The following is a 26470-nucleotide window of genomic DNA, read 5'->3' as shown; positions in this document are numbered from 1 at the left end:
CAAGTGGTAGAGCGCTAGCCTTGAGCTGAAGAGCTGAGGGACAGCGCCCAGGCCCAGAGTTCAAGTCCCACGACCGACAAAAAAAAAAAAAAGAGTCTCATAGACTTTGCTGCTCAAGCTAACTTTGAACCTTGATCCTCAGATCTCAGCCTCCTCAGTAACTAAAATTATAGGCAATCCACCAACACATGGCAAGAGCTTCCATTTCTATGTTTACAGTGACCAGAACTTCATCCCTACAAATTTTAACTTAGAATCATATGAGAGATGATGTTATTCTTGCATTCCTTCCTTCAACAAATATTTACCTATGTATGTAAGGCATTGTGCAGGATCTAGTTCAAAAGTTCTTAATTTCAAGACTTCATTCACACTTCTAGAATGGAGAAGCCAAGCCTCTGAGAAGTGGTATAACTTTTCCAAGTCATGCTAGTGGCTAATAGTAGAAACAGGTTTTGAAGCTAGTGTCTGTGGCGTTAACAATCCTATCATCAGAACGTAAGTCTATCACACACCAGCTGGATTCCAGCTGCTAGAGTGTAATAACTCCTAGGACCTTTGGAGCCCAACACTCTATCAACAGCTGTTTCCTCTAGCAAGTAGCTTCTCTGGGCCTAACTTCCTTTATTTCTGAAATCGGAATAGAAAATGTCAGAATATTTATGACTAGCCAGACACTGGTGTAAGTACTTCACATTAACTCACAGAAATCCTATGATGTCTGCACAGTCATTTTATACATGGGAAACTGGGGCATATCCTTATTTGGGGCAAGTGATTTGAAGTCAATGGTAAATCTAGGATTTGAACTAAGGCCCTCTAAAGTCTGTGCCACAGTGCTACGCTGTGCTTTCCCTAGAGATGATAGGATCAAGGTTTAAAAACCTCCCTGGTCCTGAGCCAGGTACCTGGATGGTAAGACTATTATAAGACTTAGAAGAAGAGAGTTTAAGAGTTCTGACCACCCACACAAAGAGAAGCACCAATTTGTGGAGAGGGTTGATTTTGATCTTCTACCAAAGCCTTCTTATGTCTCTGTCTTTGAACTTTCGGGACCTGCTGGCTGAGCATTCCTAATTGTGGGGGGATTCCATTAGAGAAGGCATCTGTTCACACATACCCCTTCCCTTCCCTGCACCTGCAGGATGCCAAGCGGCTGGCAGGTGGGTGGGGATGAGAGCTGCAGGGTAGCCAACAGCACAGGTGCATTCATTGCCATACGTGCCCTCCTTCCCCAGCCCAGCCTCAGGCCTAGCTAGTTATGTATGGCAGGGCTGCTTAACCAGAGCTTCAGTGTTTTCCTGTTGATGGTAATTAGAACCTTTCAGCCTCAATTTCTTACATGAAAAATCCCAATTCACTTGGATTGTCTCCTTGATCCAGTTCACCTGGAGCTATTTAGTTGCTGCAGTCATTTTGGAGGGGAAAACAAGTTCCTAAGCCTTCCCACATTAGATTTGATAAGATCAAGGTGCTGAATCCTAGCTGGGTAAGTGCTGCAGCCACACTGCCCGAGTTTGAATTCCAGTCCTGAGTCTGTGCCTGTGAAATGGGGAGAAAAATAGTGAAACTGGGTGAGGTAACAATGTATGGAAACATAAGTAGAACAGGGTGTTGCCCATAATAGATGCTCAAAAACACCAGCAGAAACAAACAAACAAAAAAAAAAACACCAGCAGGAGCTGGGTGCTGGTGGCTCATGCCTGTAATCCTAGCTACTCTGGAGGCTGAGATCTAAGAATCACGGTTCAAAGCTGGCTTGGACAGGAGAGTCCATGAGACGCTTAGCTCCAATAAGCCACCAAAAAGCTGGACAGGGAGCTGTGGCTTAAGTGGTACAACACTAACCTCGACAGTGCCCAGGCCCTGAGTTTAAGCTCCAGGACAGGCACACACAAAAAAGACAACAACAAAAAACCCCACCAGCGGGTGGTATTTTCTCCAAGCCTCTCTCCTCTCAACCCTGCTTCTTTCTTCCCAGCTAGGGATCTTGCTCTGGAGAGGCAGATGCTCTTCCTGCCTCCAGGCCATCCTGTCTGGGGTCACTGGATATTGCATCCTCTAAGCTTTCATGTCCTTATCTGTGAAATGGGACTGGAAATAATGGTGTCTGTTTCCTAAGGGCTTTGTGAAGGTTAAGTGCACTAATTCTGTCACTGGGCTCAAAGTCTTCACTTTCATTACTGTTATTCCTACAGCACAAAAGGCTGCAGGAAGGGTCTTTGAAATCTTGGAGAGAGCACTAAGAACCAAAGAGCCCAATATACACAGCAGTATTTGGAATTGATGAGAGCCTGAGTGTTAGACCCAGGGCACTGATGCAAGACTTGTTCATCACTGCAGTGCTGTGCCTGGAACACTGGAGGCTGTGGAAATGTTAAACGAATGGATGCAGCACTAGAGTGTTCAGAAATGACAGGATTCAAAGCATTCAAATACAGCAAGAGATAACTTTCTGTTCTCCTCTCTTCTCTGTACTCACAGGACTCAAAAGTAAAACAACTCTCTTTAGAGAAAGCATCTCTTTTACACTTCAACCCCGAAAGCAAATGGTATTCTTCCCATTTTTCAGCAGAAATTTAGAGAGAGGAACAAGTTGCCCAAGGTTACATACCTGGTAAAGTGCGGAGCAAGACATGAAGCCTAGCCAGAGGGGCCGAAGAGGCCATTCCCACATGCTTCTCAGGGTTCTAGTTTCTTTCTGATAGTCTCACCACTTGCCATTCCCCCAGTCCCTACAGGCAGGCAAGCAGGCACAGGAACAGCTCTCCCTGGCAATCTCTGGCCTTGATTCTATTTAGCCCACTACTTTAGTAGAATTCGAACTGCTCTATCTCTTTCACACACAGAACAGTGCAGCTGCATTTCATGAATCTCTTTGCATGACCTCCTTCCTTCCTTAACGTTTGCAAGAGCCAAGTCAGAAGTTGTGGGCAGGATGGATGCTGTTTTAGTATTTTTAACAGCCTTTTTGCAGCCTGTTGCATTAGAGAGGTACAATAAGGATTTTTGTTATTCTTCTTGAAGTACATGAGTTGAATAACATCAAGAACCTAACGATATGGGCTAGGGATGTGGTACATGCTAGGCAGTGGCCTAACATACCTGGATTTGACCCTTAGCATCCAAAAACAAAAGAATGTAAACAGGGGCCTAGCCTCTGGAAATCATGAGACTGAATCCCAGTGATGTATTTCTTTAGTATGTATAGAGATTACTTCTAGTGTGTGTGTGTATGTGTGCATGTGTACGTGTTTCTCTTTGTATTTGTCTGTCTCTATCCCTCTTTGTCTCTTTCTCTTTCACCTTCTTACTTACTTTATTTTGCTGTATTTATCATCCCAAGATTGTTTTCCAGATGCTTTGGGGGATAAATGTGAATTCCTATGGCATCTGTCTATCAAATAGATCCCCAGAAATTTAGCCTAGAGAATCACTGATAATTCAGACAACCTCTGTGTACTCCCTGGAAAGCACTCTTCATTCCATGCAGTTTGAAAGTAAGAATGAAGTAGGCACATCATATTCAATGGCTTTTTCCCCCTTCCTTCACCTCTTTCCTTCGTCACCCTAAATCTATGAGAACTGCACAGCTTTTACTCCCTCCCTTGAAGAACAAGACCTCCTGCCAGGCTGTGCCCGAGGTCATGGGAGTGAGGGGAGGAGAGCGCACACCCTACAGTGGCCAAGTCGAAGGCCACAAAAGCCATCTTGATCTTTTGACCTACATTGACGCTGAGTCTGTTCCTTTGGTGTCCCTGACTTTGGCAGTGTGGTTAGTTTAATTCTCTGCCCCCACCTTGAATTGAGCTTTGATGAAAAAGTAGTAAGAACCAAGGCCTGTCCCTAGAGCTTTGGGGTTTCTGTCTTGGAAAAGCATCAACCAAACTAACAAGGGCAGGAGATCTGGATTCCTGTGGCTTGGGCTGACTTAGGTCCAAAGAAACCAAGTGCTTGTGATCATCATCTTCATTCCCCAGATGTAGCCATGTCCTCTGGATTCCCTTCTCTCATTCATCTTCCTCCCACCAAGAATGGCTTCAGAGTGCATTGCTCTTGCTTGACCATTAGCATATCTGTCAATATTTGAAATGCTTTAGTACCAGGGAATACTTGCAAATTGCTGTGGCCTGGCTGGTCCAAAATCTTTTGGCTTTAGAGCAAGCAGCAACAACTTTTAAGCACCAGGGTGGTTCTTTTCCCTTGAGATTCTGTAAACTTCTATGAGATTTGCCTCTTTGGCAGATCGGGACCACATAGCCTCCTGACTTCTCTCTCCCACAGCACTGATTCTGTACATCAAGAATCTTTTGGTTGCCTCGATTGTATATCTTGGATCTTTATCTTGGCTTCCTATAATGGGATGACCAGATTTGTGTGCAAACATACAAAAGAAACCAGCCTACTGCAATCTTGAATAACAAAGTAATAGGTCTGTGGGTTTCTGTACTATTTTTTCTTTGTACCCGTAGATATTCTGTGGATGGCCCTTGGGCATGCCAGAGAATTGCAAAAGACGTAACCAGTTTTGACTTGATTCATTTGTCCAGTTTTGTTTTGTTTTGGTGGTACTGGAGTTTGAACTCAAGGCCTCCTGCTTGTTGTTGTCAGTCCTTTTTCTGTTGGCTGTTTTCAGGATAGGGGCTTACTTTATGCCAGGCAGGCCTATTTGTGCTGCTCTGTGTCTGTGGGATAACAGGCACACACCACTGTGTCCACTAACAGTTGAGATAGGTTCTTATATCTTTGTTGACATTGAACCAAGACCCAGCCCTCATCCATACTTTTATATTCAAAGAAAACTAAGGCTAGCCGAGCACCAGTGGCTCACACCTGTAATCCTAGCTACTTAGGAGGCTGAGATGTAAGGATCACGGTTCAAAGCCAGCCAGGCAGAAAAGTACACGTGAAACTTTCATCTCCAGTTAACCACTCAAAAACCAGAAATGGAGCTGTGGCTCAAAGTGGTAGAGCAGTAGCCTTGAGCAAAAGAGCACTGAAGCCATGAGTTAAAGCCCCACAACTGATAGAAAGAAAAAAAGAGAGGGAAGGAAGGAAGGAAGGAAGGAAGGAAGGAAGGAAGGAAGGAAGGAAGGAAGGAAGAAAGGAAGGAAGAAAGGAAGGAAGGAAGGAGAAAGAGAAAGAAAGGAGGGAAGGGGGAGGAAAGGCTGATGAAGTTATCTCTCTTGTTTCCTCCCTTCACCTGACCATTTCTCAAACCAGTGAAGTCTTTTTGGCCAAAACACTATAACTGGGTGCCTCCACCTGAGAAAGGCTTTTTAGACACATCAATCCTATAATCTCACTCCCTTAACAGTAACCTGTGAAGAAGCAGCGCTGCAGAGACTGACCAAAAAGGGCAGTGACCCACAATACAGAGACCTAATGTGCTCCTTTCCCTCTCATTCCAGATTTGCTGACCATGAGAGAATATCACTGTCTACTGCAGTTACTATGCCCAGATTTCCCACTGGAGCTCACTCAGAAAGCAGCCAGGTATGTCGTCCCAACTCTGGAAGCCAACTGTGGGGACCAGGCTTTCTCAGAGAAATCTAAACTGTGTGCAAGAAGAGAGGAACATTGGGGGAGGAATTGGCATTCAGTGGGTTCTGGTTTGTTTGTTTGTTGAGACAGGCTGATCTTGAATCCTTGCCTCAACCTCCTGGGTGCTGGGATTACAAATATGTACCACCATACTGGACTTGGGGTTTTTTTTTCTTAGCTTAAAAAAAATGGCATGAGAGGTTATCTCCTGTTAGAAGCAGGCAAATGGATTTTGCTTCAAATTCCATGTTAATTCTTCTTTGGACTCAGATCATTTTATGAAAGATTCAACTCTAGTGTTTTTGGGGGAAATTCAGCATCCTTCTTAAAGACCAGACTACAATAAAAGGACTACTGTAACTAAAGCTCTACTGTAAATAAAGAAAAGGAGCCATGTATGAGAATGTGTATGCTCCAGGAGAGCAGGCAGGATCCATGCTAGTCTTGTGGGATGCTGTAAATTTCTATCATTTAGCAAGTACCTAGATATGTGCTGGAGGAATGTGTGAATGAATGTGTGAGTGAATATTTCTTGTCTGGCATTTTACATGGCTCTATAATTGTTTATGATTTAAGTCACTGTAATGAGGGCTTGAACTCAGGACCTGGGCAGTGTCCCTTAGCTTTTCCTCTCAAGGCTGACACTCTACCACTTGACCCATAGCTCCAATTCTGGCTTTTTTTGGTGGTTCATTGTAGAAAGGAATCTCACCAACTGTCTTGCCTGGGCTAGCATTGAACCTTGATCCTCAGATCTCAGCCTCCTGAGCAGCTAGGATTACAGGTGTGAGCCACTGACATGCAGCAGAGCAGTTCTTATATTCAGTTGTTCCTTCAGGTATTCATCAAGTATTTTTTTAAATAGTTTTGTAAGGAACATATAATGCATATACTATACAACTCACTCACTTCAAGTGTAAAACTCAGTGGTTTTTATTTTATTTCCAGAGTGGTGCATCCATTACCACAATCAAACATCTTCATTACACTAAAAAGAAATCCTTAGCCATTACTCTCCAATCCCTCTATCCTCCCTAGCCCCTGGCAACTGCTAATCTACTTTCTGTGTCTTTAGATTTGCCTATTCTGAGTGGTTCAGATAAATGGAATTGTGTAACACAATTCCTTTGTGACTGGCCTATTGCTCTTAGCGTCATTTTCTTTTCTTTTTGTTTTTTAGCGTTAAAGACTTAGCATGTGGCGGCATGTGACAGTGCTTCTTTAGAGCCAATTTATTTGCTGCTCTGCACACAGGATACAGTCATCAATAGTTCCTTTTCCTTATAAGGTATTTTAAAACTGTTACTTTTATTAGTGCACATTAATCCCATAAAAATGTTGCTTTTTTAGTTGGTAGTACTAGAATTTGAGCTGCTTGCTTGGAAGGTTTTCTAGTGTAAAACCACACTGCCAACCTTTTTGTGCAGGCTTTATTGTAGATACAGACTGGGGTCTGATCAGAGCCTTGTGCTTGCTAGGCAGGTGCTCTACCACTTAGCAGCCTGCAAGCCCTGGACTGGTTATTTTTAAGTTAGAGTCTCACTTCCTGACTGGATGTGTATCTGGACCATGATCTACTTATTTTAGCCTTCCCATTGTAGCGGGTATAAGACTCTAACCACCATACCTGCTATTTTCCCACTGAAACTGTCTTTTGGACTTTTCTGCTCGAGCTAGCCTGGAACCATGATCTTCTTGTTCTCAGCCTCTCATGAAACTAGAGTGACAGGCAAACAACACTGTACCCAGCTATAAGTTAAGAAAAGTCCTTAAACCTTTCTGCCAGGGCTGGCCTCAAACCATAATCCTCCTTTTCTTAGCCTTCCATGTAGACAGGATTACAGGTGTGAACCATCTATGCCCAGCTCTCCCCCCCCCCAGGACATGTAATTTAAAAGGATATCACTTGAGTACTGGTCACTCCCTATCACCTCTTTGAGGTCACCTGGGTTTTTGTCAGTCCAGAATAGTTACTGTTCTTTCCCATTCCTCTTGGTACATGGCAAACTCGGGAGGATCTTTCCAGATGGCTCTTCACACTCCGCAGCCCCAGGTTTGCATGCATTTCACCCATTCCCCCAGACCCTTTCAAACATGATATATGTAAGCCCTGCAAAATTAAATTATGTAATAAACCCTGTAAGAACCATTGTGGAGCTGCAGAGGCTGCTAAAGTGCTAGCCCTCTATTTGTGGCAGGAAGCTCACTTACTGTTTGATAGAAACCTAACCTTTTCATTGTGAGGAAGAGGAAGAGTAGAAGCCAGCCAGGGTGAGGGCATTATGGGAATGCAGGTATGAACAACAGAAGGACCCGGGAAATCCTCCTGGGGCTAGCTGCAAAAGTTAGAGATGAATTCAGTGTTGTAAGGTGAATCATCCCAGAAGCCCCTGGAGGCTGGGCACACCCATCATCTGGGAGGCAGGTGATAGGCAGGGGGTTTTCTTCCCCCAGCATGAAGACAAGATGCTTGACCCTGAAATCTACCATATGGTCAATATGGCGCCAGCCAGACCTGACCTCTTTACTTCATTCAGCATTAAGGAAAATTTGTTTTTCTTCCTGTGCCATGAGTATCTGGCTTCTCTGTCAGACCTCATCTCCTCAATGCTATTCCCTGCTCCACTCAGCATGTGTGTATGGGGTATGTGAATGTGTGTGTGTGTGTATAGAAACTATAGATAACCCAGAAAATGCTCAAGCAATTCTCATTATTCTCATTTTGTCCTGAAGGACAGGCTCCCAACTTCCCTCTCCACATGCCCAGGCATCTAGGCAGAATCACAAAAGGTGATGGTTAAGGCTGCAAGACTAACTCTTGCTGGAAGAGCAACTGCCTACCCCATCTCCCTGCCAGGCCTACTTATTCAGGTCTGGGGACAGGCTGCGGAAGGCTCCAGTCTGTGATGATGTGTGTGTAAAAGAATGTAATCCACAGGCAGCTGTAAAGCAGAGCCTGTGCGGGGCATGGCATTTCCACACACGCCTGCCTTACCCATTACAAGCATCGGGGCCAGACCTTAGGGCAGCAGGCCGGAACTGGAGACAAGAAAGGGAAGCACAGACAGCCTATGACAGCAGCCCAGCCAGAGTCCCTCTCCACCTCATCATTCCTGCCTCACAGGAGCAGTTAGGTCATTACAGCCCTGAAAGATCATTGCAGCCTTTCAGCCCACCATTCTCCTAGTTGGAAAGCTTTCCTAATGGCTACCAAGCATGCATTTGGTGGGGCTGGAGGAGGAGCTCAGTGGTACAGCCTAGCATGTGTGAGGCCCTGGATTCCATGGCCACTCAGTACCAGGACAAAAAAAATTAACATGTCCTTGGAGCCAGAGCCCATAGTTCAAATTCTGGTTCACAGTTTATTAACTTGTACTCCTATGAAAGTTATTTATTTCTCTGATCTTCACTGTCCTCATTTATAATGTAGAAATGATAACAATGTTTGTTATTCAACTATTGTTGAATGCTTTAGAATCTATAATGTACAAAAATAGGGCCTGGCATAGAGGAAACTGGCAGTACACATTAGGAGTAGTATTAACAGGAGCACAGGCACTGTGATTTAGAAAGACCTAAACTTTTTATCCCTTAACATCTTTGAACCTTGTTTGCATATCTATAAAATAGAGGTAATAATAATAACTAACCATAGGATGTTTATGAGATTTCAACAACAACAATATGTGCATTGCATCACACATTCCAGACATGATTTGCTGGGGGGGGGAGGGTTGTTTTTTGCCAGTTCTGGGGCTTGAACAGAGCTTGAGCTCTGTCCTTGAGATTTTTTGCTCAAAGCTAATGCCCTGCTACTTGAACCACAACTCCATCTCCAGTTTGTTTTTGTTTTGTTTTTGGGTTTTTTTGGTGGTTAATTGGAGATAAGGATCTCATGGACTTTCCTACCCAGGCTGGCTTCAAGCCACGATGCCCAGATCTCAGCCTCCTAAGTAGTTAGGATTTCAGGCATAAGCCTCCAGCGCCCGGCTGCTATCCTAATAATGTTAGTATTATCATTATTACCAGATTCTTAAAAAAATAAATAGGAAGTTCCTGAGTTCCCAAAGGCAGTGCTTTCTGGCCTTTATTCATTGTACAAACTCAGGAAATAATTTATAACAAAAACATTGGGTAAAGACAAGATGGCTTGTGGTTGGCCTGCAGGCTCTGGCCTCTTCACAGCTGGACCAAGGGAACCATCACACCTGTAAACCATTCAAAGCCCTAGTGACACTGGCCTGGGACACTCTGCTCCCAGAGTGGAGAGTTTGAGCCCTGGTTCTCTGACAGCAGAATCAGAATCACCTGCATGGCTTGTCAGCTCCCCCACCCCAAAGTTCAGGAGTTCTGGAGTAGGGCTCAAGAATTCCTGTTTCCAGAAACTTAACAGATGGTGCTGATGGTCTGGGAACCAACTTCAAGAGGCACTGATTTAAAGTGTTGTCTGCCAGTCTCATTCTGGCATTTTCAAATTGGTTGGATTAAATTGGTTACATTCCCTTCTCCTTTTGTCATCTGAAATACTATTTAACTTTTCCCCCACCAAAACCAGCAACCCTGCTGGGTGATATATATTCAACAGGAAGGCTCTGTTGTCCCAATTGTGTTATGAATATAAATAGTGCCTTGAAAGCACTAGAGAACTCGGTTTTAGACATAGCCACTCACTTCCATTCAAAAGAGTCATTTTTCAGCTGACCCCCATGTCACAAAGCCCCACCATAACCTGCCAGTGAAGGACATACAGGCTGGAGCCATACTGCCCTGGATTCAAATCCCAGTACTTTCACCAACCAGCTTATGTCCATGATCAAGGTGCTTAGCTTCCTAAACCTCAGGTGCCTTACCTGTAAATTGGAAATAATAGTAGCACTCACCTAATAGTTGTTTCAACTATTTACCTCGCCTTGCATTACTGTTTTAAAATATATAATTCAGTGAGTGAGGAGTGATGTTTTATTCCTATATTTATTCTTCACATGTTTGCTGAATGTCTGTCAGACCTCATCCCATGTGCTTTATGCTTTTTTGGTGTCTTTCTTCTCCCACGATATCCCTCTGCCTGTGTCTGCCTATGGCACCACAAGCCCCACCCCCACAGTTTGTCTATTCCGTCCCCATTCTTCCACTCACCAAATATTTACTGAGTGCCTGTTCCATGTTATTATGGAGAGGCTCTGACACTGGCCAGAAAAGATGTTGCCTCAGCCTTGGAGAAATTTACAAACAGAATGGCAAATAGTAAATAAATGAGTGCAAAGGGTTATAGGGATATAAAAACAGGAGAGGCAGCCTAACCTGGAAGGTTACAGAGACTCTTCCATGAGGATGAAATATTGTGCAAGGTTAGTAAGAAATGGACTAATGGATTTTTCTGTGAGAAGACTTACTATAAGGCTATTGTGATTAAGATAACATGGTACTTGAGTGAGGTTAGACAAATGGATCATATTAGACAGGCCAATATCAGCCCACACGTTTTAAACCTTGAATATAAAATGGTAGTGTTAGATTAGCTGGGAAAGGGGTGCCTCAAAGGCTGGCGAGGTGCTAGAGAACATTAGAGTCTAACTGGGGATGTAGCAAAGTGACAAAGAACTTGCCTCGTGTGCAGAGCTCTGGGTTGGAGTCCCAGCATCTCAAAAAAAAAAAGAGACCCCTTCTCCATCCCACATTCAGAAGTCGACTTCATACAGATGACAGACCCAACTATAAAATGCAAAACTTTAATGCCCTTAAAGAGGATAAAAAATTTATGATTACCATGTAGCAAAAAGAATGCTTGTTTGCTTTAAGGGGTTGTTGTTGCTGTTGTTTTACAGCATTATTCAAGCTTTAATTCAGGGCCCTTGTACTTGCTAGGCAGATACTCTACCAGTACTTTTTTTGGTGTGATTTACTAGGATTTAAGTGTGCTACTACTTAAGCCCCTAGCAAAAAAAAAATTCTTAAGATAATGAGTCATGTGTGGTGGTGTACACTTTCACACTCCAAGTAACACCAGCGGTAGGAGGCCTGCAGTGTGGTGGGAAAGCAACTGGGCTTTCCCCCTGGTGATCTTAAGAAACCGGAAGAAGCTGGAGCTAGTGGGACTGGAGATATGTTCTAGAGAGGAGGAAGAAGGGAAACTTGTCCAAGCTGTTTAGGTCTTTATCCTCCCAAACCTATCAAGCATTTTTCAAGCTGGCAGGCTTCCTGGGAGGCTCCATGAGAATGAGGCCTTCACGGGGTCAGCAGGGAAGCAGCAGCCTCCAGCCTGGGAGTTCTAGCTCTCTATGCTAGAATGAATAGGCAACGTCAAGAGCAGGAGCAGGACCAGAGGCGCCAGCACAAAGGTTTATCATCAAAGGTTTATAGCCACTCCTGAGCCCAGTTATCTTTTCTGACTAGCTGCAGCTACAGGTGTTCTAGAACCTGTGGTCAGGGTCAGAAGGGCTTGAACTGGAATTAGAGCTCTTTTACTTCTAGCTTGTAACTTTGGTTGAGTTTTTGCTCCCCTGAACTTCTGTGTTCTAGTAAATAAACTCCCTGAGCTCATCTCACAGAATTATTAAAATGAAAATTAATTTAGAAATTATTGTCCCCAATGTAAAGCCTTTAGTGCTAACTATTATTGGTTTTGTGTTTGTTTTTGTTTTTTTGGTAATAGGGCTTGAATGAACTCAGGGCCTGGGCACTGTTCCTGAGCTCTTTTTGCTCAAGCTAGCACTCTACCACTTTGAGCCATAGCACCACTTGCAGTTTTCTGGTGGTTAATTGGAGATAAATGTCTCACAGACTTTCTTGCCCAGGCTGGCTTTGAACCGTGATCCTCAGATCTCAGCCTCCTGAGTAGCTAGGATTAAAGGTGCGAGCCACTAGCGCCCATTAATAATAATAATGATGATGATGATTATTATTGCCTATACACTCTGGGACATCCTTCCCAGGCCCTACAGGACAGGTGCAATATAGAGTGCCCTAGATATAGGGATGTAGGGAATCAGGGGTAAGCAGTGACCTAGACATCTCACACTGTTTAGGACCTGGACTTGAGGAAGATTATGAAGCACAAATGTTCCTCTCACATAGTTTCAAAACAGGTGAACCTCAGAAACCCTCAGGCCATGTACCCCATATTGCTTTATCATCACCCCACTACTAGCAGAGACTGCAGGAGACACTGTTAGCCAGACAGAATTGAGGGCACGCTTCACTTGCCCTTATGAAGGACACTCTGATGTGACCTCCCCAGAGAACTCTAGTCATGCAAGGTGGCTCTTCTTTCTGGCCCTGGCTGAGAGGTGGCTTCTCCCCAAAATGGACTTGAAACTCAATAACTAGCTTCCGCCTCACTGCGTCTGCCTGGTTGGGAGCTTGGCGTTGCTTCCTTCCTCTGAGCTGTTTTGCTTTGCTATTTTGAGCTCTTCCAGTACCTTAAACCAGATAGACTTCCACCTTTTCTTTTCTTTTTTGTTCCAGTCCTGGGGCTTGAACTCAGAGTCTGGCACAGTCCCCGAGATTTTGTATTCAAACCTGAGCTGGCTTTAGAACAAATCCTCAAATCTCAGCCTCCTAAGTAGCTAAGATTAGAGGCGTGAGCCACCAATACCCAGCTCACACACACATTTACCTGAACACCTATAATACACTAGGCAAAACACACATAGCAACATGTCTCAAGTCATTTGAAGTAGAAACTCTGATCTCTTCTTTATAGATGAAGAAATGGAGGCACAGAGAAGAAAAAGTACTTGGCCAGTGAGTGGTGAAACTGATCTCAGTCATCAACCCAGAGTTTCAGGAAGAAGGGCACAACTCATGCCACTAGACCAGGGACACTGACCTACAGGGGTGCAGAGGAGGCTGGCAAGTCCGTAGGTTCAGGCTGGAAACTATTGCTTCCTTGGCACCCACTCACCTCCCAGCCAGCCAGCCAGCCCAGCCCAGCTGTTGGAAGTCAGCAAGGGAGGGAGAGAGTGGCCAGCCTCCTGGGATTAGCCAAGTGCTCTTTCTTCATTCCAGTTGCCTTCCCTGGGCTCCACCCTACACATGGTTCTGCTCAGAGCCTTTATTTCTACCCAGAGGCCCTCTCACTAGCCTGGAGGCCTGGCCTGCAAGGATCCCCCTGTGATCCAATGGATTTGTACTGACTCTTGGCAGCAGCTCCCTGTTGGCGCTACTTCAAAGTAGGGGGCGGCCAGGGTCCTCCAGGTGTCAGAAGCAGCTGGCATGTTAGCAAAAGGCCCCTGGCAGGAAAGGATGTCAAGCCAACTGCCACCCTCCGGAAAACAGTGCATGTGGGTGACCTTGTCTTCAACAAGATCTCTTCTTGAACCCTTTTGGGGTGGTGATGGTTTTTTGAGTTCAGGATTAAGAAGCTGTCTCCAATCCGGGATTGATCCAGTCATGGAATAAAAAGGCAGACCAGTAGCTTGCTGCCTGCCTTTACCCACAATTCTGCTAAGGCCTCAGAGCAAGGTGTGGCTGGCAGAAGTTCTATGGGTCACAGCATTTGTTTGAGGCTAGTCATTGCTATTGTGGATGGTGGATGTTTTTTGTTCAGGCAATGTCTGACTGTGTAACCCAGGTTAACCTAGAACTTAAAATTCTCCTGCCTCGGCATTATAGGCCCACACCCACCACCACATCCAGCCCATATAGTGGTTCTAAAAACACCTTCCCATACGCCCTTTAGAATCTTTGGCCGTCATAGCCCTCTAGACAGCCAGCCTTCCTCTCCTTGATCCAGCACACAGGAGAAACTGGTAGTTTGGCCCTCTCTTGTGAGGACGGGTATTTTGCTAAGGCTTGAAGAAGTCCTTTGAGAAACCAGAGCCTTCCAGCTTCTGCATGAACATCTATCTCCTGCAGCAAGCAGCTCACTCTTTCACAAATTAGCCATAATCCCTGAGCGCAGCAGCTTGGAAACATCTTCTAGAACCAAACTCTAGAGCTCTTTGGCATCTTCCTAGAGGGAGCTCTTCAAGAGCTGGGTCTGGCATCAGCTGGTCACGAGGAAAAAGGGTAGTATGGCCTTTCTTCCTTGTTCACATACTCCTTGTTCAGCAGTACTTACTTATTGAGTGCCAGATACCAGGCTAGACCTTTGAGTCAAAGAACAAGCAGAGAGACAAGGTGTCACCTGGTAAATCTTAGCATCATGAGAACTACAGAAAGAAGCAGGCAGCAGGAAGCTTGGCCCCAGCTGGCTTAGGGGAGGCATTTCCTCTTGCTTCTCTGAGAGCTGCTCAGCAGGCTACCCTGAAGCCTGGGCTGGCAAGAGGTGCTAAGGAGCAGCTTGTAGGGGGTGGAGGTGGAGAGGGAGCATTATAGATAAAGGAGCTGGCTAGTCGGAAGGCCTGAAGAGGTGGGCATAGGAAAGGACAGAGGGTCAACATGAAGGATGCTGCCTGTGCCCTCCAACCAGATCTCTAGAGCTGAATGGGTCAGAGTGTGCTCAAGGGGACTGGTGAGCCAGGATAAGAATTGGGGAGTCTGTATTGGGCACTTGCTTGTAATCCTAGCTACTTAGGAGGCCGAGATTCAGAGGATCATGGTCTGAAGCCAACCCAGGCAGATAAACCTGGAAGACTCCATCTCCAACTAAACAGCAAAAAGCCAGGCTGGAGGTATGGCTCAAGTAGTAGAGCATCAGCCGAGCAAGTATAAGCCCTGAGTTCAAACCCTAGTAATTGGGAGAGGGGAAATGGAGAGCTCTCTTCTAGATGAAGGCAGTAACAGGGGAAGCCTGTGAGGGTTTTAGATAGCACGATAGCATGTCCAAATTTTCATTTTCCAAAGATTTTTCCAACCACAGTACTCAGAAGGAAGTAAGAACTGGGCACCATGGCATATACTTGTAATCCCAGCATCAGGGGGCTGAAGCAGTAGGGTCTTAAGTTTGAGACCACTCTGGGCTACTTAAATACTGTCTCAAAAAATAAGAATAATAAAGATACTGTCTCAAAAAATAAAAATCATAGTTGCAGAGAAACCAGATAGAAAGTCACATAGTTGTCAAGAATAAAGAGGTTAGGGCTGGGAAGGTGGCTCAGTGGTAGAATGCTTGCCTCGCATACATGAGGCCCTGGGTTTGATTCCTTAACACCACATAAACAGAAAAAGCCGGAAGTGGCACAGTGGCTCAAGTGGTAGAGCGCTGGCCTTGAGCTGAAGAGCTGAGGGACAGTGCCCAGGCCCAGAGTTCAGGCCCCACAATGAACAAAAAGAAAGAAAAAGAATAAAGAGGTCAAGATGTGGCGATGGTGGCTGTGGAGATGGTAGCTATGGATGTGCAAGAAAGATGTTGCTAGAAATAACATTTCAGCTGTAGATTGAGAGGACTCTGTGGTGGACTGAGGGAGGGATCTTCAAGACGTCTAGGATGCTTCCCAGGTTTCTAGCTGAACAGAATAGTGGGTAAAATAGAAGGTAATGATACTGCTAAGAAAATCTGTAGCTGGGCACTGGTGGCTCACGCCTGTAATCCTAGTTACTTAGGAGGCTGAGATCTGAGGATCAAGGTTGAAAGCCAGCCCAGACAGGAAAACTGGTGAGACCCTTATCTCCCATGAGATACACAAACACACAAGGCAAAAAAAGCTGAAAGTGGAGTTGTAGCTCAAGTAGCAAAGCACTAGCCCAGAGCAAAAAACTCATGGACAGCACTTAAGCCCTGAGTTCAAGCCCCAGGATCAGCGAAACAAAGAAAAGCTGAGATCCAGTTTGCTTTGTGTCTTCAATGTTACTGCTTATAGTGGAACTCTTCAGCCTTGCTGCTGGAATCTAGCCACATGGACCTTAAGAAGGCTCCTGCATCTATCTGCCTCCATCAGCCTGCTCACTGGTCCCTCCTGACCCATGAACAATTCAGCCAAAGTAGCAGCAGGGACACAAGCAAGGCTACCTTGCCCCTCTGAGTCTCCTCTCTGCCACAGCACACCAGCTTCAGAGAGGAGCTGGTCTGTCCTTCTTGGCAGTGTGTTGGCTCTGTCCTACTCAGCATCATGGCTGCCTCAAACTTCTCATGAGCCCTAAAAGGATGAAAAAGTTTAGCTGGCCCAAATAGGACCACTATGTCAAAATTAAGTGTAACTTGGGGAAACCCAGAGTATACAAAAGATTCAAGGGCCAGATCTTAATATCCAAACATTGGTTATAAGAGCAATAAGAAAACTAAGCTGAGCTTGGAGTTGTGGTGCACTTCTGTCATGCTAAAACTCAAGAGGCTGGGGCAGGAGGACTGAAAAATCAAGGCCAGCCCAAGCTGCATAATGAGACCCAACGGTTCCAGGTCCACAAAGTCAAAGAGCTAAAAGTCCTGCTGATGTGTTAGTTGCTCAGGGTTCCTCCATGAATGACAGAGCCATCCTGGAAAGAGCAGCCCTAGAGACTAGCTAGCGACCATCAGAGTCACCAGTCCCAATGCCAGGCTCACAATGAAGGAAGCGAATAGTAAAACCATAAAATTTAAACAACAATAACGAAGTCGAGGGGGCTAGTGCTCAAATCAAGACCAGACTGTGACAGAAAGCTGAGGCTGAGGCCCCATTCTGTGTTAGGGAGGGTACTCTTGTCATTCACATCCCAGAGACACAGAGCAGGGCGTAGTCTCTGCCACCTGCTCAGAGTTCCGTGCCCGTGTCAGTCTGCTTCAACTCCTTGGTAAGGTAGGGCCTGGCCTGCCTCAGGAGCATGGTGAGGGGTGGGAATTCCAAAGGGAGGCACTTCGGAATTAGGGTGATGGTTACACAACTTTTACAATATTCTAAAGCATATTTTACAGGGTGAATTATATGGTGTTTTAATTATATACAATAATAATAAATGAGTGCAGGGTAAATATAAACAGGAGCACTGGGTTCCAGATTGATGATAAATGAGAAAAGCACGCATTGTCCTCAAAGGCTCCCTCCATGTGTTCCTGAGGAGTTGCTCTCGGCCCCATGTAGCCCAAAGCCTTTGGCCTTCCACCTACGGGGTAGTTGGCTATCTGGGGAGTGGAGCAGGCAGAAAGTCTCTGGTTTCTCTCCTCCTGAGGTGCTGGTGGCTCTCTTTTCCTGATGGCCCCTGAGAGCACTCCCTCTTCCTCCAAAATGTGGTGTCTTTGCTAAGCCAAGTCCTCTCTCTTCTCCCTCTCCATCCACATGTCCTTTCTCCTTTTGCCTGCCTGGGTTCTGCTCAGGCTACCAAGAGTGGAGGCAACCACTTGGTCTATGGCGCCCCACTTATTCTGATGGAGGGATATGGCGCCCTCCTGTGGCCCTCAGCAGCATTGTTTCCTCCTACCCGCACCCAAATTTTCCAGCTGGAACTATTTTTCTTTCTCCCAAGATACACATGAGAAACTGTCAAGGTCCCAAAGTTATAGACAAGGGTAAAGAAAATGAATTAGGCACAGAGGCTTAAGAAATCAAACGTTGTGTTTCTAATCAAGTGTTTTTTGGGTTTTTTTTTGGCTTGTTGTAGGTCTTGAACTCTGGGCTTGGGCGCTGTTCCTGCGCTCTTCAGCTCAAGGCAAGCGCTCTACCACTTGAGCCACAGGGCCACTTCCAGTTTTCTGGTGGCTTATTGGAGATAAGAGTGTCACGGACTTTCTTGTCATGGCTGGCTTTGAACAGTGATCCTCAGATCTCAGCCTCCTGAGCAGCTAGGATTACAGGCTTCTATTCTGGGTTTTCATTTTAAAAGCATGACATAACTTGAGGGTAGTGATGGGATGGGGAAAGATGAGAGAGAATGAGGGAAGGGGTGACATTGGTCAAGGTGCACTTGCACTCATAACCTGAATTTTGGAATTAAACCCCCTTTGTACAGCTAAAAAATATATTTGAAGTGTGTGTGTGTGTGTGTGTGTGAGAGAGAGAGAGAGAGAGAGATGACTTGGAAGCAATCAGTCTGCAGAGCTGTGTAAACTCCCCAGCTGTATGTGTGACTTTGGAAATCTGACTTCTCTGAGACAGATTACTTGCCTTGACATGGAAAAATAATAAGACTCACCTTAAAGTATGCTGTGTACTATGGTTTAATTAATGAAGCTAAATACTTTATACTGCCTGTCATGGATGGAGTCCTCAGAAATGATCCCTGTATTATTATTACAATTTCTCACACCGAGGCCATCTGTGTTGCACAAGTCAAGGGCAGGCACACCACTTGAACTGTGTTCGCCATTAAGTCTCTTCTCCAAGGGTGAGCAATGCTGGCTGTCTCTAGGGTGATCCAGTTTGCCAGTTTGGGACCCTTCTGACACAGGGAGTGAAGAATTTTTTAAAAAAATACACAAGATGGGGGCTGGGAAGGCAGCTCAGTGGTAGAGCACTTAGTTTGCATGCATGAAGCCCTGGGTTTAATTCCTCAGCTCACATAAGCAGAAAAAGCAGGAAATGGCACTGTGGCTCAAGTGGTAGAGAGCTAGCCTTGAGCTGAAGAGCTAAAGGACAGAGCCCAGGCCCAGAGTTTAGGCTGCATCACACACACACACATACACACACACCAAAAAAAACCCCACAAGACAGCAAGATAGATGTTGGAGGCATGGCTCAAGTGGTAGAGCGCTAGCCTTGAGCTGAAGAGCTAAAGGACAGAGCCCAGGCCCAGAGTTTAGGCTGCATCACACACACACACACACACACACACACACACACACACACCAAAAAAACCCCACAAGACAGCAAGATAGATATTGGAGGCATGGCTCAGGTGGTAGAGTGCCAGACAGTGAGCAAAAGCATCAGATACTGAGTTTAGGTCCCAGTCTAACACTTAAAAAATAAAAGCAAAATAAAACTTTCTTAAAGAGAAAAGGAAAGAGCCAGGCTGGGGCCCGCTTCCACTCCAGTAGAGAACTTTGGCACCCTGCCTGTCACGTGATGGAGCCCAAATACTGCTAATTTCCTTCTCTTCCTGTCCCCCACCCCCTCAGATGCAGCCCTGGCCTTGGTCTGATCCCTTAACTAGCCAAATGATTTTCCTTCTGTGAGGTGGGTGCCCACTAGGAGGGAATAGAGACAGGGAAGACCCTGCAGAGTGGATAGTGAAGAGGCACGGTGGCCTCCACTCCCTCCTGCCTGCCACCTGGGCCCTGGGGTGGAGGTGCCTGTCAACTGTTCAGGCCAATTGGTAGCTTATTAAGTCTCAGTAGCACTTGCCAAGACCCCTTTAAACCTCTTGGCTGTTCTTTTTGTCTTTTCTGATCAGCTGTATTTATTCTGATCTAAATGGTCCTCATTGCAGAATGAAAGGATTTACTGCTTAAGTATATGAAAAGAGATCTTGGCGGCATTACAATTGCATTCTCTCCTTGCCACCCCAGCCCCAGCCCCCTCTGCCCATGTGCTGTTCTACTAGATGGTGCCACTGAGACTGAACTGGGAGCCTTCGTGCACCTGACTCCATTCAGTTTGGAGGCAGAGTCCTCAGCTGATGTAGAAGTGAGGTGACTGGGAGAAGCTTGCTCTTGGGTCCCCTTTGTCAAATATCCTGCTGCCCCTGCAGGCCCAGGAACATCTCACATGAGCTCCCCTCCCCCCCCCCGCTCTTTCTCTCTCTCTCTCTGTACATACGTAACACAATCACCCATATTCTCTTTCCCCTCAGAATCGTGCTCATGGACGATGCCATGGACTGCTTGATGTCTTTTTCAGATTTCCTTTTCGCCTTCCAGATCCAGTTTTACTATTCAGGTGAGAGGGTTCCAGATCCCTTACAGCTCCTGTGAAGGACCACACCTCCTTCTTCCTACCAAGTCGTCCTTAGCATCTGTGTGCACACATGGCACACACGGCTCCCTTCCCTACTTCTCTAGAGCTGTATTTTACCACAGGCCACAAGCAGGATACCTCACTTGTAGTGTCAGTCATGAGCTAGTCTGCAGTTTGTCCTCAGCCTCCTAAAGACACTGAAAACCAGCAATGGGCACTGCTGCCTCCAACTGGCCACACAACCAATCCATTCTACTGATAAGAGCAGTGCCGCATCCAGAGCACTCATTCACTCCTAAGAACCCACTCTGTCCCAAGCATGGCACAGGGACTTTAATCCTTTCACCAGTCCTAAGAACTAGGTCCTTTAAGGAAAAGCTCACAGGGTAAGTAGTCAAAGCCAGGCAGCTCCACAGTGGTGAGGCCCAGACTTGCACAGGAGGTTGACTCCAAAGTCAGTACTCTTTACCTCTTCCTCAGCTGTTGGTCACATGTATGGCATACTTGCTATCATTCTTGTAACTTTTTTTTTTTTTGGTAGTTGTAGGGCCTGAACTCTGGGCCTGGGCGCTGCCCCTCAGCTCTTCAGCTCAAGGTTAGCGCTTTACCACTTGATCCAGAGCACCACTTCCAGCTTTTTCTGCTTATGTGGTGCTGAGGAATCGAACCCAGGGCTTCATGCATGCAAGGCAAGCACTCTACCATTGAGCCACCTTCCCAGCCCCCATTCTTGTAACTTTTAATAAGCACACACCAAGCTGGGCACAGTAGTGCACAGATATAGTCCAAACTACTCAAACTGAATTATAAGGATTACTTGAGCCCAGAGGAGTTCAAGGCCAGCCTGGATAACATAGCAAAATCCTATTCAGTATAAAGCACTCCCCAGGTCTGCTCCTCTACTTAATACACTTCCACTCTGCTCCCTCACTTAGACCAGTTGTGTCCTTAAGGAATGGCGTGGAATAAAAGTAGATGAATCAATACAAATGCATTACAAGTTTGCACACAAGCATCAGATAGGATGTGGGGTTTAGAAACTGCTGTGTCCATAACCATACTTGTTTAAGACAGGCTCTTCCAGTAAATAGAAGGCTGTCCTTGAGCCTGAAGATGGCCTTCCTCCATCTGGCCTCACTCGGGTGCCACATGCTGTTTATTCCATGGCAGCCCAGGGCTGGTCAGGCAGGGGCTCCGCCCCACTCCTAGCAGCACCAAGCATCTATGTCCCATTGCTTTGAAGCTTGGGGGCCTAGGACAATAACAACCATGTGTGGGAGCACTATTTCCTCTTGCTGCCTCCCTGGGCCACCTCTTATAGCAGTCCCAGGACAGGGCGATGAGAAGGGCTAGAGCCATGTATTATCAGTGGCACATCTGTAACAAAATGAGTTGAGAGGATTACTACATCAGTGCTCGCAAGCATTTCCTATTCCTCACTGATACTCCAGCATGCCTTACGAGTCAGTGAGGCAGGTGGCCTCCCAAGATGGGTGTTACAAGGAGAACACGGACATGTTCACCATCTCAACACATAGCTTAGCCAGGTGCCAGTGGTTCATGCCTGTAATCCTAGCTAGTCAGGAGGATTACAGGATTGCAGTTTGAAGCCAGTCTCGGCAGGAAAGCCCATGAGACTCCTTCTCCAATTAACTACCAAAAACCTGCAAACTTAGCTGAAAGCTTCACTGTGACTCAAGTGGTAGAGTACTAGCCTTGAGCAAAAAAAGCTCAGGGAAAGCACCCAAGCCCTGAGTTCAAGCCTCAGGACCAGCACACATGTGCACGCACACACACAAATAAATTACACCAATACTAGGTGCTGGGTTACTTGTCACTGGTAAGTGAAAATATGTCACTGAGCAAGTGCTACAGAAAGTAGAGCACACTGTGACAGTATGCAATGGGGAACTGAGTCTGGGAACAGCCACCCACATGGGAGTTTGAGCTGAATGAGTGACATCTCTTAGAAGGGTGGCAGTCAAACCAGTATAAGAGCTGGTGTAGAGCTGAGCTATTAGAGACAGGAGGACCCAGTGAAGGAAGTACATCCTCCCCGAGCCGTACCTCTCACCCCATGCTACCAGAGTTCCTGGACAGTGTGGCTGCCATCTATCAGGACCTGCTGTCCGGCAAGAACCCCAACACCGTGATCGTGCCAACATCGTCCAGTGGGCAGCACCACCAGCGACCTGCGTTGGGCGAGGCAAGCACACTGGAGGGAGTGGAGGCATCACTGTTCTACCAGCATCTGGAAAACCTGTGTGACCGGCACAAGTACAGGTGGGAAATGGGCACCCAGAATCCCACCTCAGCCCCGGGAATCACAGGCTGCTTCCCTGGGAACAAGTCTCTAGCAGAGTGTTCAGACTGGTTTGGAGTTCCTGGAGAGTCACCATATAAACTAACACTGGCGGGGCTGGGAAGGTGGCTCAGTGGTACAGTGCTTGCCTTGCATGCCTGAGGCCCTGGGTTCGATTCCTCAGCACCACATAAGCAAAAAGAAAAAAGCCGGAAGTGGCGCTGTGGCTCAAGCGGTAGAGTGCTAGCCTTGAGCTGAAGAGCTGAGGGACGGCGCCCAGGCCCAGAGTTCAGGCCCCACAACCGGACCCAAAAATAAAAAAAAAATAAAATAAATTAGCACTGGCCAGGCACTGGTGACTCATACCTATGATCCTACTCACAAGGCTGAGATCTGAAGATCACTGTTCAAAGCCAGCCTCCGCAGCAAAGGCTGTGAGACTCTTATCTCCAACTAATCATGTAAGAACCAGAAGTAGAGCTGTGACTCAAAGTGGTAGAGCACTAACCTTGAGGAAAAAAAATCACAGGCCCTGAGTTCAAGCCCCATGACCAACGCCCCCCCCCCAAAAAAAAGGACCATTTGACCCAAGCAGGTTGTAACTGAAAAGTGGTCCAAATAGCCACTTAGAAAGGAGTACTTTCACTTGCACAAGAGCAATTGTAGAGACTAGCTCGCCAAGGAACAGATTGGCCTTGAGAAGCACTTGCTATTCTCAACTTTCCCACTGAGCCCTGTGGCTGGTAGAGCTTCCTGAGGGAGGGCTGACTGCCCTATCAAAGCCCCCTCTAGGGACAGCTGCCAGCCAAGGAGGCCATCATAGTAGGCCTCCTCTTTTCCTTCCTACACCCCTGTAAACATGCCAAGAAACATACACGAGTCCCTCCTGTCTCCAGCCAGGCCCTTGCTCCTGGAGATCTTCTGTGCTCTCATGGCTAGAGGGCTCCTATGGCTGGTCCCTGGGTCTCAGCCTTGGGTATCTCCCTAAGCCCGAAAATATGGATGAAAGGATGGCATCCAGACCTGCTAGCCTTTGAATCTGACATCTTTATTCTCCCTTCTAGCTGTCCACCCCCAGCACTTGTCAAAGAGATCCTCAGCAGCGTTCAGAGGCTGACTTTCTATGGATTCCTTGTGGCCCTCTCAAAGCATCATGGAATCAATCAAGCCCTAGGTAAGCCAGTTAGCTTCCCCACCGTGCTGCTGGCCTCTTGGTAGACATGGGGTAGGAGACATTCCCATTTCCGACTTGACCTCTGTGGGCCAGCCTCTGAGCCCTAGGGAGCTGGAATGTGCACAGCCCAAGACTGTGCCTTGGCAGGCCTCTCACACTGCTGTGAGGGACAGCCTTCCTGCCCTAGGCCCTGCCCCAACACGTATGAAGCAGCCTCCCACAACTGGGCACAGGTGTGCCCAGCCTCTCCCCAAAGACTCACTGCTTCTGCTGTGGGGAACAGCCCACAGGCTGGGCAGACACTGGCTATTTACCCAGTGGCTCTGGAGATTATATATCAAAGAGACCTGAATCTCATTAGCCCTTTTAGAAACAGGCAAGGTGTGTCTGGGAGGTGTTTTTCCCAGTTGGAGAAAAAAAAAAAATCTGATTCATCTTAAAAAGAGAAGGGAGGGGGAAAAAAAGTGAACAGATGGATGCCAGTGGCTCATACCCATAATTCTAACTACTCAAGAGGCTGAGATCTGAGGATCACAGAAATCAGCCAGGGCAGGAAGATCCATGAGACCAATCTCCAATGAACCATCAAAAAGCCAAAGTGGAGCTGTGGCTCAAGTGATAGAATGCTAGCTTGAGAAGAGAAAAAAAAAGGGGAGGTGAGAGCTGGGTATGTGGCTCAGTGGTAGAGTGCTTACCTAGCATGCATGAAGCCCTGGGTTTGCTTCCTCAGGCCACATAAATAAAAAAGGCTGGAAGTGGCACTGTGGCTCAAATGACCGAGTAAAAGAAGCTCAGGGACAGTGCTCAGGCCCTGAGTTCAAGCCCCAGGACTGACCAAAAAAAAAAAAAGTGCAGCTAAGAGGTAGTGCCTAGGCCTTGAATTCAAGCCCCAGTGGAGGAAGGTTACACTAGCCCAGTTTTCTTGCCGGTCATTTCGTCCTTGTTGGCTGCCCCTCCCCCACTCCCCCCCTTGCCTTTACAAAATCTCTCAGAAGAGCTAGCAAGCTGCCACCTGGTGGAGTTTTATTTGTGTCTCCAGACATTCTACTCTTAGACAAAACAGGGAGCATCCCCTCTTCCTTCCAATTGAGAGATGGAGTCAAGGAAGAAGTTAACACATCAAGTACACATTGTCGTGGGCCAAGTGCTCTGCTGACAACTTTGTCTATAATGGTACCCAGTACATCACCTGTCCACATTCTCTGGGAGGTCCATGGGTGCTAACTCCGTGCAGATTTGGGCATACATGCCCCCTGGCAGCCTGGTTATTCTGAGTTAGGGGCCCCTCAACTAAATGAGGTTGGTAGTCAAGGTCACCAGCTATTCTAGCACTAAAAAAGGACTAATAAGGAGTTAAGAAATTAAAGGTGAGGGTAAGTGTTCACCTTCACTCCTTCCCCAGCTGTTAAGGACAAGGAAAAGCTAACTAGCAACTAGATTACAGCTTGGACTAACCTCTCCTGTCCTAAGGGTCTCAAAAAAACAAAACAAAACAACAAAACCTCAGTTCAGTCCTCAGTATTGTACAAAAAAGAAAAGAAAGCAGCAGCTTAATGATATGCAACAGAAATCTGGAAAAACCCTGGTTGGAGCCAACTGTGGAGGAGTAAATGGCCATTTCCTTTGTCCCCAGGGGAACCCCTCCCCCCCAAAAAATGAGAAGCTCCATGGGACAGTGAGTTTGAAAATCAGTAAGAGCAAAAGATGGAAGCACCATCTAGAAAGGTTAGAAACAATGGGACTGGACGCATGAATGCCAGCCATGAGTGAAAAAGCAGAGCAAGAGCATGAAGCCATAAGTTAAGGCCCAGTTCTGGCAGACAAAAAAAAAAAAAACCTGTCAGATATGTAAACATAACCTCAAATCTTTCTGGAGAATAGCATCTTAAGCTGTTTTCTCTCAACCATTTGCTCATGAGAATCTTCCTGTGTGAACTTCAGCTTCCCCTTCCTACCACACTCTTCTTCCCTTTAAACTCTCCATCTGCAGCAAAAAACAAACAAACAAAAAACCCAAAACAAAACAAAAAAATGCCACAAGATTGTAGTAAGACTTTAGACTGGGGCAGTTTCTTCAGGCCAAAGGTTGATTTTGGTTTTTTTGAACTTTGAACTGTATCTAAATGTTTCCCTACTTTTGGATCACTTCTGACTTTTGGGTTAGCCTGGGCCAAACCCCTTAGAACCAATACATGGGACCTCAAGAAGCAAACGTAGCTCAGAGTTCATCTTGGAATAGGATGACACTCTCTGGGGATGTCTCCTTGTCACCTCTGCTTCCTGCCCCAGGGTAGGTTTTTGGCTGCTAGCAGTCTTCCCCTCATTTGAAATCAGCCCTCTCAGGATCAGCAGAGTAGGCAGACATGAATATAAGGAGCATGAAGGATCTATTGCCTGGTTGAAGAACCCTCAGGTTGTCAGATGCCGTCCCCCACCCCACAAACACACACCCCTTTTCCCATTATCTCCTAGGAGCTTTACCTGACAAGGGAGACCTGATGCATGACCCAGCCATGGATGAGGAGCTGGAACGGCTGTAAGTGTCATGTTGGGGAAATGCCCCTTTGTGGTAGCCTAACCTCAGTCAGACATGGCTGTGCCCCACTGTGGGTTCTGTGGCACTTGTCTGTAACATCCTGCATTAGTCAAGGAAGGGCTGGGGGAGAGGGGGGAACAACAGAGGCCCAAGGTATCCTGAGTCCATGGGTGATGGATGTTCAGATACAAGAGGGAACCTGAAGGTTCTAGTTTCTGGACAGGAAA

At 46.4% G+C, this 26470-nt stretch overlaps 1 protein-coding gene across 2 annotated transcripts in view; it reads left to right on the top strand.

The window, feature by feature from the left end:
- Nucleotides 1–26470, top strand: part of LOC105996061 (chromosome unknown open reading frame, human C11orf49) — a 158964-nt gene that overhangs the window by 130600 nt on the left and 1894 nt on the right. For both annotated transcript variants that reach the window (XM_013030017.1, XM_013030016.1), the window contains exons 4-8: nt 5412–5496; nt 20128–20213; nt 22319–22514; nt 23598–23707; nt 26180–26243. In XM_013030017.1, coding sequence (XP_012885471.1) covers nt 5412–5496; nt 20128–20213; nt 22319–22514; nt 23598–23707; nt 26180–26243 — 541 coding nt within the window. The remainder of the gene's footprint in view (nt 1–5411; nt 5497–20127; nt 20214–22318; nt 22515–23597; nt 23708–26179; nt 26244–26470) is intronic.

Source organism: Dipodomys ordii, unplaced genomic scaffold (genome assembly GCF_000151885.1).
Source record: "Dipodomys ordii isolate 6190 unplaced genomic scaffold, Dord_2.0 Scaffold125, whole genome shotgun sequence".
Lineage (NCBI taxonomy): Eukaryota > Metazoa > Chordata > Mammalia > Rodentia > Heteromyidae > Dipodomys > Dipodomys ordii.
The sequence above is the reverse complement of the archived record's forward strand: the minus strand, read 5'-3'. Positions and strand labels throughout refer to the sequence as shown.